At 31.9% G+C, this 15,000-nt stretch overlaps 1 protein-coding gene across 1 annotated transcript in view; it reads right to left on the reverse strand.

The window, feature by feature from the left end:
* LOC145269295 (matrilin-1-like) overlaps window positions 1–15,000 on the reverse strand; it is a 41,275-nt gene that overhangs the window by 23,719 nt on the left and 2,556 nt on the right. The window contains exons 2-7 of the mRNA XM_080124982.1: window positions 10,039–10,108; window positions 6,580–6,609; window positions 4,951–5,517; window positions 4,617–4,712; window positions 4,281–4,451; window positions 363–740 (exon numbers count right to left, since the gene is read on the reverse strand). Coding sequence (XP_079981108.1) covers window positions 363–740; window positions 4,281–4,451; window positions 4,617–4,712; window positions 4,951–5,517; window positions 6,580–6,609; window positions 10,039–10,108 — 1,312 coding nt within the window. The remainder of the gene's footprint in view (window positions 1–362; window positions 741–4,280; window positions 4,452–4,616; window positions 4,713–4,950; window positions 5,518–6,579; window positions 6,610–10,038; window positions 10,109–15,000) is intronic.

The raw sequence follows: 15,000 nt of genomic DNA on the forward strand, positions 1-15,000 counted from the left end.
ATATATATATATATACATGCATATATACACATATATATACACATGTATACACACATATATACTTATATACATACACATATATATATTCATCCAGAGGAAGTCTCGAAATAAAGACGAAACGTTGATAAACACATAATACGGTTTGTTCTTTTTTATTTTCTCTACATATATATATGCATACACATATATATAGGCACATGTATTTTTACTATACATACACACGCATATATATATATATACATATATATACAAATGGTTACGTATATATATATATATATATATATATATATACACATATGTGCGTGTGTGTATGTGTGTGTGCGTGCGTACGTGTTTGTGTGTATTTGATAATAATCACTTACTTTTGCAAATCTTATTCACAAGCGACCGGGCCATTTCGATTATTTCGCCTGAATCTGCTGCTCGCAAGATGTGATCGTTTTTCCCCGATGCGATAGCATGGAGGACACTCTCGTGATTCAAACTACCCGCGTTGACAACAAAGATTTCAATCCCTTTTGCTTTGGCCAATTTTGCTTCGGATATCGTTAAGTCTGGGTTGTTTAATTTGCCCTTGAGGAACACAACAGCGACTTTACGAGCAGTTAGACGGCCACCATTCTTTTGGTTAAAGGCTTCTACACGGAGTTCCGTAATCAAAGCAGCCATGTCCGTCCTTTGGTAACTGTCAAAATGCCGTGAAATATCTGTAAGACTCTTGTAACGGTTCAGACGGAAACCTGCAAAGTTTAGAAAATAGTTTTCTTTTGTAAATCTTTAACAGTTTAATACAAAACAATAATTTCGCAAGAACACATGCGAAGAGACGAAATCTTAAAGTATGCCTACATTGTAGACGAGAAAGAATCGTTTTTAATATTTTAGGGTACAAATATATGTTTTTATTGTTAACTTAGTTATGACTTAATCTTAAGTAGGTGCGATGTGTTAAAAATCATATTCATGGTTAGATTGGCAAATATTGTCAAATTTAATTTCACTCAAGCCATACCAGTAAAACGGATCCATAATAAAAGTCTTCGTCATCCTTTTCCAACCGCATAAAATAATGTCAGTAATTCCTATTCATATTTCATTAAAAGATTTAAAGATGAACACTTGGTAGCATCAAAGATAAAGATTAAAAATACACGAAAATTTTCATTATTTTTTTTTTCAAACATTTTGTCAAATGAAGGGAAAATAACTCTTCAAAGGGAAGTACATATTACTTTTTTAAAGCTTTGGTACGAAGAGAGGATTTAAAAAAATATATTAATAAATAATCCTTTTATTAAAGTGTATACTGTTAACAAAAATTAAAAGAAAAAATAGAAGCACAATATAATTTTAAAAATATTCTTAAGTCATAAATGAAGGTCATTTTATGGTGTGATTTTCAAAGCAGCCATGTCCGTCCTTTGGTAAATTTTGAAAATTAGATGTTTTGAAATCTAACGTTCAAATTTTAATTCTGACTGAAATTCAAATGCATATATGCGTGTGGGAGATGAGTGCGTTTCAGATGATCGGATTTTCTGTGAAACTGCAGTAAAGTGTCAAGAAAACTCATCTACTACTAAATATAATTTTGTTTATGTACCTAACAGTATCTTAAAGTCAATTTTATGCCGACTCGAGTGTAAAGATATCTGGATACCATCCAGGCACGGCGTTACATAATTTTGCAAGATGGAAAAGTAAATTTTGTTAGATCATCCGTCAAGGCGTCGAACGCCAGTGAAACTCTTTTCCTCTTATTTTTAGTTCTCACATTCGATGTTTCAAACAAAGAGGGAAGAATTGTTGTTTCTTAATTCAAATGTTGTTTGATATGTAAAGATGCTTTGAATATTTTTCTCTTTCTTTGTTGGCATGTGACTAATAAGAGTAATGGAAAAACATTTTATCAACCGAACCTTAGCGGAACGCTTAAGTAGACTGTCCTATGAAAAGGCGGATAATACATGGTCTGCTTGTCACATGAGCTTGGATCAAGCAGTAGTTTTTGATAGAGATTTTCCGATGCCATATTAGTTGAAATTGTTGCCATCAATGATTTACAAATACAGATTGTTTACTCCCTCCTCCCTTTACTCTGATTGCACTCCTTTAATGACATTTTTCACATATTTTCCAATTTTTTATGAAATAAAAAAAGAGTCCAGTACCTCAAGTTATAAATTAGATCCATATTACCCGAACTGATATCCATTTGTTCCATATATTTGTTCCATATATTTGTTCCAGGTATTGGCAAAATTATCAAAAACAGCTACTGCTCTTGACAACTGCTTTCAAAACTTACGTTTGCAAATCTATTTAATCCTTGCTAAAGGAGAGTGCTTTTCATCTCAATGAAAAATTTTATTGGCCTGCTCAGCACTTGAATACAAACTGATTACTGCCCTGTGTGATATGAGCAAATTGTTTGGACCGAAGATAAACAAATTTTAATGTCATCAAAAGCAATCTACTAAGAGGGATGCGATATGAATGTCGTGTATATATATATATATATATATATATATATATATATATATATATATATATATATATATATATATATATATATATATATATTGGGCAATAGCTCTCAATCTATAATGTATCTTTGATAGAATCTGGTATAACTGGTTGCCTCACAAACTTTCTAACATTGCAGTGTTTGACAATGTTTTCTCGGTCATCAAATTCTTTCTCTCTGATAGGTCTATGATGGGCAGATGCCTGCAGCACATCAACGCCAGCATTCCTCGATGATCTATTGTGCGCCCAACTCTCTTCCCGATCTTCATCAATAATCTTCCAACTCATATTCTGTGATCATTTGTTGTCATCTATGCAGCAACACAATTGTCTATGGCAGCACATCGAAGAGCATTAATGATTAAGGTCTTGCTGATTCTTTCTCTTTCGATTTAGAGCACGTGATGCTAGCGAAAAAAGTAGGTCATTATTTTTAATTCTTCCTTTCACCACTAACAAGTCTACGAGTGACATTCATGTTAGAACTAAAATGGAAGTTATACCTATTATGTTACGAAGGTTTTGGGGGGAAAATAGTTGAATCATTCTACTACTCCAGAAAATACACGACTTCTAGCATTATATAAGATATAATGGTCAGATACGCCTTAACATGGAGTACTACTGCTAAATCTGTGAAGGTGTCTCTCAGAACACCCTTTCTTGATTGGTAAAGTACACAATTGATTTCACCATCTAGTAGTTAATAATCTCTTTTTTATTCTTTGGCTCATAAGACATATTGCTGGTCCTTTTTATATTCTTTCGTTATTCCCAGGAAATGTTCTTGACTGAGCCCCAATCGTCAGTTCATCCTTGTAAGACATTTACAGCAAGAACTCGCCTTTTTGACAAATTTTATTTCTCCGTGTATCTAACATCAAATATTTATGAACAGAGTTTCTTTCTAAGGACCCTTCCTCTGTGAAACACATTACCACAACACTGCCATCCTGCAGACTACAACATGGTTGTCTTCAAATCCAATGTAAATAAAAACTTGTCATGAAACCTTCTCATAAGTAATCAAACGGCGTTCATTCCAATCATCATTTCCAATCCTCTCATAATATTCTTCTTACTTCAACTGACAATCCATTTCATTAATTCTCATCGTTCAGTGACTTTCGACCTTGATAAATAGTGAATAAAAAATCGACTGTTTATTTTTAACTGACATAAGATAATAATCCCCAAAATTTGACGCAATGAATTTCTATCACTCTTTTTTCTCTCCTAAGTTCTAGCCAATAAACTGTAGCCATTTTTAATCTGTGTATTTGCATCAAACATAAGTTATCAGTGTATGTCCCAATCTTATCAACAGAAAATGTCAGCCCTTATATAATATGAAACAAATTAAATCGAAGGAAATGTATATTGTCAACAGTAAAATCAGAGATCGATAAAATCGTTATATAAGAAGTTGTAAATTTTAAAAATAAACCCGAAACATATATTAGAAGTTGTATATTTCTCAAATAAAATCAGAAATGCACTGTCAGCAAGAGAAATAAATGTATTTCAGAGAATGAATTAACTATCTACTTAGCAATCAGAATGTGTTTAATCATTTGCAGTTTTGCGTATTTCTAATAAACAAAAGTTGTTGCATGCATTGATCTATTGCCGAAGAAAATACTGGACCGGGTATAGTATGTAACCCATGAAATCGATTGGAACATAAATTTTATTCATATAAAATTAAATAGATCAAAAGGCAATGCTTATATAGATTAGTCCGTACTTACCTTTCGTGTCCGGACATGGTCCAGTAATTGTTCCAACACGTACTTTACCATTATTCAAGTCATCACTAGAAACAGCAGTTTTAATAAACCGAATGGCGTCTTCAGTTCCACTCATTCCCATCTGAGCCGGATCGAATACAAAATTGAAGTCAATCGCTTGTCCGTCACAGGCTAAGTTTTTATCAAAAAAGGAAATTATATTTATATTTAATAAAAGATAGTTTTAAAAAAAATGTTACTGAATTTTTTTAAATTGGAAATATGAGTATTAAATTTCATATTTTTCAAGTCCTTTGTAAAATATGACATGTTGTATTTGAAATAGCAAATACTTACGTTCCTCTTTTGGTGGTGGAGTGGTGGTTGTTGTGGTGGTAGGAGTAGTGGTAGGAGTAGTTGTTGGTATTGTGGTGGGAGCAGCAGTTGTAATTACTGAAGCAAGAACAAACAGTATCAATAACTACTATTAGTAGATTAGTATTAAACATCAGTTTTGATTTTATTCCAATGCGAACAAGTCGAATGAAAATAGAAAAAAGAAAACTGTTTCAATAATACCAGGAACTGAATGATTCTGTTAAAATACCAGGAACAGCAAATAAATTGTAATAACATGGTAGAAAAATAATAAATACAAATTGGTAAGAGAAAATCAAAGTTTGTAACTTACCTTTGCAGGTGATGAAGCCAAGTGTACGTATAATATTTTTCAGGGCGCCATAAGAATCGACTTTGAAAATGCCCTCTTTGCTGCTTGCAATGATTTCTAATTCCTCTTCATAGATTCTCCTCCCGACACCAATCACAATGATCTCAACGTCACCAGCTTTCAACTTGTTCGCTTCAGCCTGTGTTCTGTAGAAATAATCCGATCGACCATCGGTAAGTACAATGGCAACTTTCTTAACATTTTCTCGAGCTTTCGAGAAGAAATAGGTGCGTGCATATTCGAGGGCCTTAGCTGTGTCTGTACCATCTCCCTTCGCAGCATTGAATGTGATACTCCCGAGAGCATTTAAAGTATTCTGCTTAGTTTTGTAATCGCCGAATCCAAAAGCTGTTTCCTTGATCAATACATTACCGAATGCGATAGCAGCTATGCGAACTTGATCTGGACCAATTTGAAAGATGTTGACGAATTGTCTTAAGAACTCTATTCCTTTTTTGAAATCAGGCGGGTAAATACTTCGTGAAGAGTCGATTATGAAAGCGATATCCGCTGGTTTGCCTTCACATTCTGAAAGAAACAAATATATATAGAGATAGATAGATAGATAGACAGATTATAAAAATGACAACGATATTTTATAATTAGCTGATTATTATTAACAGTGTCTGAGTTTTAATAGTTTTTATTATTGTTATTCTATATCGATGTGAACGCGCATTGTTATTATGCATGATAAATGAATTCTTTTTATAAGGAAAGGTTGATTCAATAAGTACATCTAAAAGATGATTTTGATATTAATAATAATAAATAATTATAATATTTTTTATTATTAATAATAAATAATTATAATATTTTTTATTAATAATAATAAATAATTATAATATTTTTTATTAATAATAATAAATAATTATAATATTTTTATTAATAATAATAAATAATTATAATATTTTTTATTAATAATGATAAATAATTATAATATTTTTTATTAATAATAATAAATAATTATAATATTTTTTATTAATAATAATAAATAATTATAATATTTTTTATTAATAATAATAAATAATTATAATATTTTTTATTAATAATAATAAATAATTATAATATTTTTTATTAACGCGCAAAATAATTTTTATTAATAAATAATAATAATTGTTATTAATACTAATTTAAAAAATAATTTTAATAGTAATAATTAATTGTTATCAATAATATTTAATAATAATAATAAAAACATAATTTTTATTAATAATAATACTTAATTTTTATTCATAATAATAAATAATAATAGTTGTTAATAATAGTGGTTGTTAATTAAAAAATAATATTAGTTGTTAATAATAGTAGTTGTTAATGATTATTAAATGATAATAGTTGTTAATGATTAATAAATTAATAATAATTGTTATTAAAAATAATTCATAAATAATAATAAATTAGTGATTATCAATAAATAACATAGTTCCGTTTTTAGATCTACTTGTGGAAAAGTTTGATTTGCTAGCTTACATGCTATTTATGTCTAAAATTTTTAATCTGGCCAACACAGTTTTCTAGAAAAAAGATGAAATTTTTATTCATATCTCGTAAAGGATGATCGTTTTAACTGATTTTTTTATTACGTACCTTCAGTTAGTTGATCCCTTGTCTCGCGATCTGACAAAAGAAATGATGCAATGAATTGAGACATTTCAAACAATCATGTTAAGTCTGTACATAGTCAAGTCATCATAAGATACCGAGAAGAAATAAAAATAATTAGTGTTAACTTTTGAGCGATTAGTTTCCATCGTTTATACATGAGTTAGTTGAGAATAACAAGGAATTAGGATTGCTGAACGCTAAGCAAGATCAGTTCAATTATCCAGAGTTGAAAATGGCTTACAATTTAAAAACGCAGTAAAAAGATGACGTCACATGACTCAAAGAGAAAGCGGTTGGACATGGAATGACATGGTCTGACAATATATTATTAATTAGTCATTATCGATCTCTCTGTCTCTGTCATTTCTTCAACTAGGAATTAGAGCAATGATCATATTGAATGACTTCTGGCTTTCATTTTTTAATAAAAATCGAGTTCATTTTAATACAAAAATACATGGATTATTAATAATATATAATAAATAAATAAAAATTATTGGCAAATAATGTTTCTGTGATGATTGCAGCAACTGTGTGCATGAAACAAGGTTGATGACACAACAATTGTTGTTAATGAGGACGTAAGAATAACAGTGTTAACAAAAATTACTTTTGCAGTACGATTTTTTTTTGTCAGGTTTTATTAGATTAGGTTGTGGAAATATATTCTACAATCTCAAATATACAATTTTTAAAATTTAAATTTAGACCTTGAAAGTATAATGTAATATATATATATATATATATATGATCTTTTTTATATTGAAATCGGAGATATTGATGACAGTTATATATATATATATATATATATATATATATATATATATATGATATTTTTTATATTGAAATCGGAGAAATTGATGACAGTTTCATATATATATATATATATATATATATATATATATATATAAACATATGAAACTGTCATCAATATCTCCGATCCGATTTCAATATAAAAAAAATCATACGGCAAAACAAAAAATATAAAATAGAATCATAAAGCAAGGTATCTTCTTTGTATTTAATATCTGTTTGAATTAAAAATCGCTACCTAAAATAACCAATATATATATATATATATATATATATATATATATATATATATATATATATATATATATATATATATATATTGGTTATTTTAGACAGCGGTTTTTCGAAGACGATGAATGAGGGTTCAGTATGCAATCTTCAGCTGCTCCTAAGCTCTATGACACCACATGCATAATTGCAATCCTGTAGACGTCCGGCACAATCACGTTGACACATCGGTTCTCGCCAGATCACCAAAGTTAAGCAACGTTGAGTCTGGCCAGTACCAGATGGGTGACCATTTGGGAACGCTAGGCGCGGTATGTACTGCATCGAGTAGTAGACATTTCCAGGTTGGTATCTGGAGGCGCATTAATTCACTGGGAGAGATGCACCCCCACTCTTAAGTTAAGACATGTATCTAGGAGAAGGTAACTCTGATGTAAACATTTGCGTTGTACTGTGTACTTTGTCTTGTTGCAGATATCTGCACTGACAAGGATTAGAAGTAATAGAAAAAGGTGTGGTTGGCTCTACACAAAGCCTTCACCATTATAAACAAATCATCTTGTTACATGATAAGGGCTGCCCCCTTTTCATGTAAGTATAAAAATGGAGAATTTAGTTTAAAATGAAAATTAAATAGCAATAGACAAATTCGAACCTCGTAATTTAGTTTAGAAATAGATTACGTGTGAGAATTTAAAAATGTAAAACAAACATTTGTTTAGAATATAGATAAATATTTCAAGGAAAGAATGTTAACTATCAAGTTTGTTATGAAATTTTAAATTGAAAGAATGCAGCTTATAAGATAATGTTTTTAACATATTGGAAAAATAGGTTACTGAGAAATAGGAAAAGTTTTGGACACGTATGTCCAGAACACGTCATGACGTCACGGAAAATAGAAAGTTCTAGGAATAGAGAAAAACTTTAGAGTTAGTCAGTCAGTGAAAAAACTCGGAGAGAGACAGTCAGGCGTCTAGGAGCGAGACGTCACTTCAAGAAAAAATGTGAGACTTTGAATTCTTGATGATGGAATCACGGCCGTGTGACGAAATAAACCATCAAGTGTTTTTTGTAAAGCTCGTCTTGTGTCTTACGATTCTTACAAAAAGGTAAAGTCCAATTGTATTATATATTTGTGTTATATGTCTTTACATACACGTCTCAACATCATCATGTCCAAACTGTCTGAACACTATCCCTTCACTCCAAGAGCTTTCTTCTTCTTCCATTCAACACAATTAAGGAATGAACATTTAATATATAAGAATCTCTCCTAACATGAAGTCTCTCGTACAACAACTTACAACAACTCATATCTCTCTCTGAGTCTTACAACATCCCTCACTGTAATAAGACTCTTTCGAAGCATCTCTCTCAAGACAAACTAAGACTCTCTCTCTTAATGAAACCACTATATAACAATCTTTAGATGGTACGTAAACTGCAGTAGAATTCAAATTCGTCCTGCTCCAATTTCTCTGAAAATGTACATGTGTAACCATTTTTCTGGTACTTTTACAATTCACAGACTATGTTATTTTCCGAGGAGGATTTTCAAGTGCAATTCAAATTTGAGGCTATCATTTTTTTTATTATTTAATTATTACGTGAACACAGAGAATGTGAAGAATATTTTCTAGAAGAAATAAACTCAAATAACATTTTATTTTTCTTAATAACATAGACTAACTTTCAACAAAATAAAATGGCTCTTCATGTGAAATCTTTTCCAATGTTATTCAAACAAATGTGAAATCTTTTCCAATGTTATTAAAACAAATGTGAAATCTTTTCTAATGTTATTCAAACAAATGTGAAATCTTTTCCAATGTTATTAAAACGTGAAATCTTTTCCAATGTTATTAAAACAAATGTGAAATCTTTTCCAATGTTATTAAAACAAACGTGAAATCTTTTCCAATGTTATTAAAACAAATGTGAAATCTTTTCCAATGTTATTAAAACGTGAAATCTTTTCCAATGTTATTAAAAAAATGTGAAATCTTTTCCAATGTTATTAAAACAAATGTGAAATCTTTTCTAATGTTATTAAAACAAATGTGAAATATTTTCCAATGTTATTAAAACAAATGTGAAATCTTTTCTAACGTTATTCAAACAAATGTGAAATCTTTTCCACTGTTATTAAAACAAATGTGAAATCTTTTCTAATGTTATTCAAACAAATGTGAAATCTTTTCTAATGTTATTCAAACAAATGTGAAATCTTTTCCAATGTTATTAAAACAAATGTGAAATCTTTTCCAATGTTATTAAAACAAATCTATTCAAACGTGAAATCATCTTTAGAATGCAATGCCATATGTATTAATATTTCGATATATTAATATGTCTACAAATATATGATTTGTGCGATGTCTTAAATATCTTACTCACCTTTGAGTTCATCTAATAAAAGTTCTAAAGATCTGGGCACCTCGACGCCATCTTCTAAAGTGAAAGCAGTCTGCAGATGAAAAGAAAAAAAACAAATCATTTGCATTAATTAACAAAAAATTACAGAGGGTGCTGAAGTGGAATTTGGTGGAGGATGAGGACTCGGTGTCTGACGCCTGTGGGTTTATTAGCACCATTTTCGTGGGGGATGTTGGCAACCTTCATTTTATGCCTGGTTCTCCTAGCACCAACAAAATCAAGAAAGTCTAAATATCATAACATATATGCCCACACAAATACCACATAAAATCCCCCAAAATGCCACACCAATGGAATCCTTTTTGCAATTCAATCATTTTTTATACAAATAATATCACCTTATGTCTCTCTTGTCCACAAGCATGAATTTGTGGCCATCTTTATTTGATCCTCTGTATTGAATACTAATCACTACATAAGGTTCATTTGTATGTTTTTGACAATATTTGTCAGAAAAGGAGAAGGATAAACAATAGCATGGAAAACCCTTTTAAATGACGTGTTGACATAATTGCAGGGACACTTAGTGCTCGTCTCATCAGTAGGAAATATAATCATAAATCTGAAAGTGTTTTTTTTATTGAATTATTTCAAAGATATTTTTATCATACTAATCAGATAGAGTTATGGACCATTTGACACATGCAGATGTGCTTATAATGATAAAGGTGATAAAACAAAGACTGTTGCGCATTCATAACTGAAACTTAGTTGAGAAGTCAGACATAAGATAAAGTTTATTTGTTGGTTGGGGGAAGTGTGCAGAAAAGAATTGTGAACATTAGTAATCTCTTTAATTTGGAGGGGAGAGTTACCCTGCATTTCAGTTTTCAAAAATTCCTTTCTCTCTGATAGGTTCATAAGAGTAGTGGTTGATGGGCAGAAATCAGAGGCGCACGGTATTAATGCTGGAGTCCCCCAAGGGTCCATCCTGGGCCCAACTCTCTTCCTGATCTACATCAATGATCTACCAAAGCACATACTTAAATCATTCGTTGACATCTATGCTGATGACAGGACCATCTATGGCAACACATCAAAGGCCGTAAATTACAAAGTTCTCTCTAATTCTCTCTCCTCTGATCTTGAGCACGTGGTACAATGGGGAAAGAGGTGGCAGGTCACTTTTAATTCATCCAAAATCAAGCTTCTATCTTTACATCATCAACGCTCTGATCCCCATCTGGCATCAATTGAAATGGATGGCTCTCATCTTGGGGAGGCTCCATGTTTTGACAAGCTTCTGGGTTTGACCTTTACTCCTGATCTGAAATGGAACACATACATCAAATCTGTTGCCAGGGACGCTGGGAAAATGGTGGGATCCTTCTACCGCTCCAGAAGATATCTCACTACTGATGCAATTCTCTATCTGTATAAAATTGATTTTTTTTGCTAATAGAGTCATATATTTTGATAATTTTTTGAACAAGTTCTTTAATCAGTACAGCCGAAATAGCATTTTATAGTTGAGTTATATGCATTCAGAACAAATAATAACAAAGAAAAATAAATCAGATGAAATATTTTCAGAGAATTTTGTCTGGAATTGACATTGCATGAATCGTGTAAATGTCTGCACAATCAAAAAATAATTTTCGATGGTTTAACCGAAACGATAAAAGAGATAAAACAAAATATAAATGCAATATGAATTAGAAAAGCATTTTTATCGTTTTTATAACGATTACACAGTTGAATATAAGGACGGGCAATGAAAGTGGAATTAACTTGTTTTTACGCCCCCCTCCCTTTAATCCCCGAAAATATTCGTAAATTCACAACTTGTCTGCTAGAAGCGTCCGTCTTCGATGCAAACAATTAAAGATAGTATTTGCTTAAAATAAACCTCAGCGTCCGATTTTTAAAAAGCAAACCGTCATTACGTGATATAGTTTGCTAGAAATGTAACTGAGAATCGGAATTCCCCGATAGAGATATCTCAGGCGATCAGCAATAAAGGAAAGGAAGAAGTAATGCTTGAAAGAGTGTACTTCCTGCCATCTTGTATGCGTTCAGTATCTTCATCAGATATCGAACTCACAACTCGAAGCATTATTCGTTTTAGAATATATCTTATCAATAGTTCCTCTCCCCCCCCCTCTCTCTCTCTTCTTTAACCAGGTGCAAAAATGTTTTTAATGTAATCAGTTCTGCACTGGCTGTCAAGCTTCAACCTCTGTCACATCGCTGCGATGTAAGTATTTCCCATGAATGTGTTCCGCTGGAGTGGTACAAAATACAGTAAGATCTGTATTTTGTACCACTTCAACATAAATTTTGTACCACTTCAACATAAATTTTGTACCACTTCAACATAAATTTTGTACCACTTCAACATAAATTTTGTACCACTTCAACATAAATTTTGTACCACTTCAACATAAATTTTGTAGATATCTCACATCTGATTCTATTCTCTATCTATATAAGAGCCAGGTACGTCCAAGGATGGAATATTGTTGCCACATCTGGGCAGGAGCTGCTAGAAAGGACTTGTCCTGCCTTGATAGAGTTCAAAATAGACTTCGTAGCCTCGTAGGAGATGTCCTTTTCTCTTCCTTGCAACCTCTATCTCACAGAAGAGATGTTGCAAGTCTGTCTCTGATGTATCGTTATTGTCATGGAAAGTGTTCGACTGAGCTTCAATCTATGGTCCCCCCTCGCCAAACTTTCACAAGAAACACTCGTCTAGCTGTAAACACTATCAATAATTCCCCTCACTCTTTATCTGTGCCTAAACCTAAACGTAGATTCCATGAACAAAGCTTCTTTCTTAGAACTGCATGCCTGTGAAATTGTCTTCCGTTTTCCTGCTTTCCGGCTGACTACAATATGGTTGTCTTCAAGTCTAACGTAAATAAGTTCTTGATGAGCCGTTCCATATAAGTTATTAAATTTACCAAATTTTCATTACTAACGATTACTATATTGTCCAATTTCTACTGTACACTCTTTAACCCTTATCCTTGAGTGGCCTCTTGACCTTGATAATGTGGTGATGCCTATGTAAAAAAAAACACTTCAGCATAAATTTTGTACCACTTCAACATAAATACTTCCAACTCAACAGACATGCAGCAAAACCTCCCCCACCCCAAGGTCCTTAAATGCAGATTTTCTACTCTAATAGCTTTATTTCCTGAGTGTGCCTGTTTTTGAAATCCCCCCCCCCGGTTCCTTTGAGCGTACCAACATACATAAATTTAAATGTAATTCCCAGCTCCCCATCCAGGTTTAGCTTGATGAATCTATCACAATAGCCCCTGACTCTTCAGTGCCTTATTTGTGTGGGGTGAACAAAAATACCGTGTATTAGTCTCATATTGATTGGTAGTTTCACAGCGATCGGCTGATATAGCATCCGACTTTTTTTACTTTATGTCTTCGAATTTGTAAATCTTTAGGTCGAAATCTTAATCCACCTCACCGGGATAGATCATTCTCGTTCCGTTAGCCATAACGAAATAAAATTAAGTTTTAAATTTCATCCTTAGTTATCGGTTTTAGTACGAAGTACACCTTTATCCGTGTTGCCACGTTGAACAGCAACAAGTTTTAAGTGACAGTCCTTTGAATGTTGGACGATCAATTCTCACTACAGTAATTAGAAGTAGGGAGTATGAGTTCGAACCTCGCTTAAGCAGAAATATTTTTTTGCCCTAAAAAATAAATGATAGTTTCGCTTTATTTTTATTTATTTTTTTCTTCTGTAATCCACGTGTTTTAAGGAAATTTGGGACCTGGGCGACACCAGATAACCTTGCTGATATTATAAATAATAATAATAATAGTATTATATATGTGTCTATTTCCATTTTAACAAATGTTTGTTTTTTATTAACCTTTGTTAATAAAACCACTAATCCTCAATATGATTCAGAAACATGTTTGCAAACTTGGAAACCTATACGAAATCCTGAACTGAACTTTTTCTTTAATATATGGCAGATTGTTCTTGTTCCATCAGCCATGATCAGATAGGAGTGTTACTTAGTTTTTGAACTAAAATTTAAGGGATTGTTACGTAGTTTTTAAATTTAAAATTATCTCTATTATTACTATCGCCTGTAATGGAAATTGAACCTTAAACCCAGAGAAAACTGTCGCTTAGAACTGATTGTCACCCAACGACACGGATCTATGTAGACGTTGCATAAAACCGGCTATAAATGAGATGAATATGGATCTCGTGTTGGAGATACATCACCATGGCCTGTTATTAAGGTACATAATTAAATCATGTCCATATTAATTAAAAGTTGTGTGTCCCTATTTGAATCTCATTGCTGCCCTCGATAACCCGTTTTCACATGAAAACAACAGAGAAACTTGGCAAGAACAAATGGTGCAAATGTGCAACTCGTGAGTTTGAAGTATCATCGTTTATTATTTGCTCAAATGAATTAGAATGGACGCTTATGTGTTTGTACACGTGACTGATTTTAAAACGGCGTGGATACAGCAGCGTGAAGTTGGGAGACAGACGGTCGATTGTATATAGAGACTCACATGTATTTTCATTTTGCCATTAGTCAAAGAAATTTTGAAGGCTGCCAGAAGAGGTGTGTTTAGTGGGTAAAGTACTATCGTACACTTCTTTCCTTCAAACTCGTTTTTATAAATCTACAATGTCAATGAATTAACACAACAATTCTACCAGAGCTTCTACCATATAAAACTCATTACACCAGTTCTTAAAAAACAGCATTCATAAATAACTACAACACCTTAAATGTAAAAAAGGAAACTACACTAAATTGCATTACGATTGTTTTCGCCCAAGACCGACATTTGCATCAACTTAGACTTGTTTTAACTTGAGATTTTACAATCCTTTTATTTGATCCCCCCAAAAAACGACCCCAAATATTCGTTAAATTGGCTGACGATTTGTTTGAAGTTGAAATCAGATTGTTCGAG

Source organism: Euprymna scolopes, chromosome 45 (genome assembly GCF_053919585.1).
Source record: "Euprymna scolopes isolate OS-2025 chromosome 45, ASM5391958v1, whole genome shotgun sequence".
In the NCBI taxonomy this organism is placed as follows: domain Eukaryota; kingdom Metazoa; phylum Mollusca; class Cephalopoda; order Sepiida; family Sepiolidae; genus Euprymna; species Euprymna scolopes.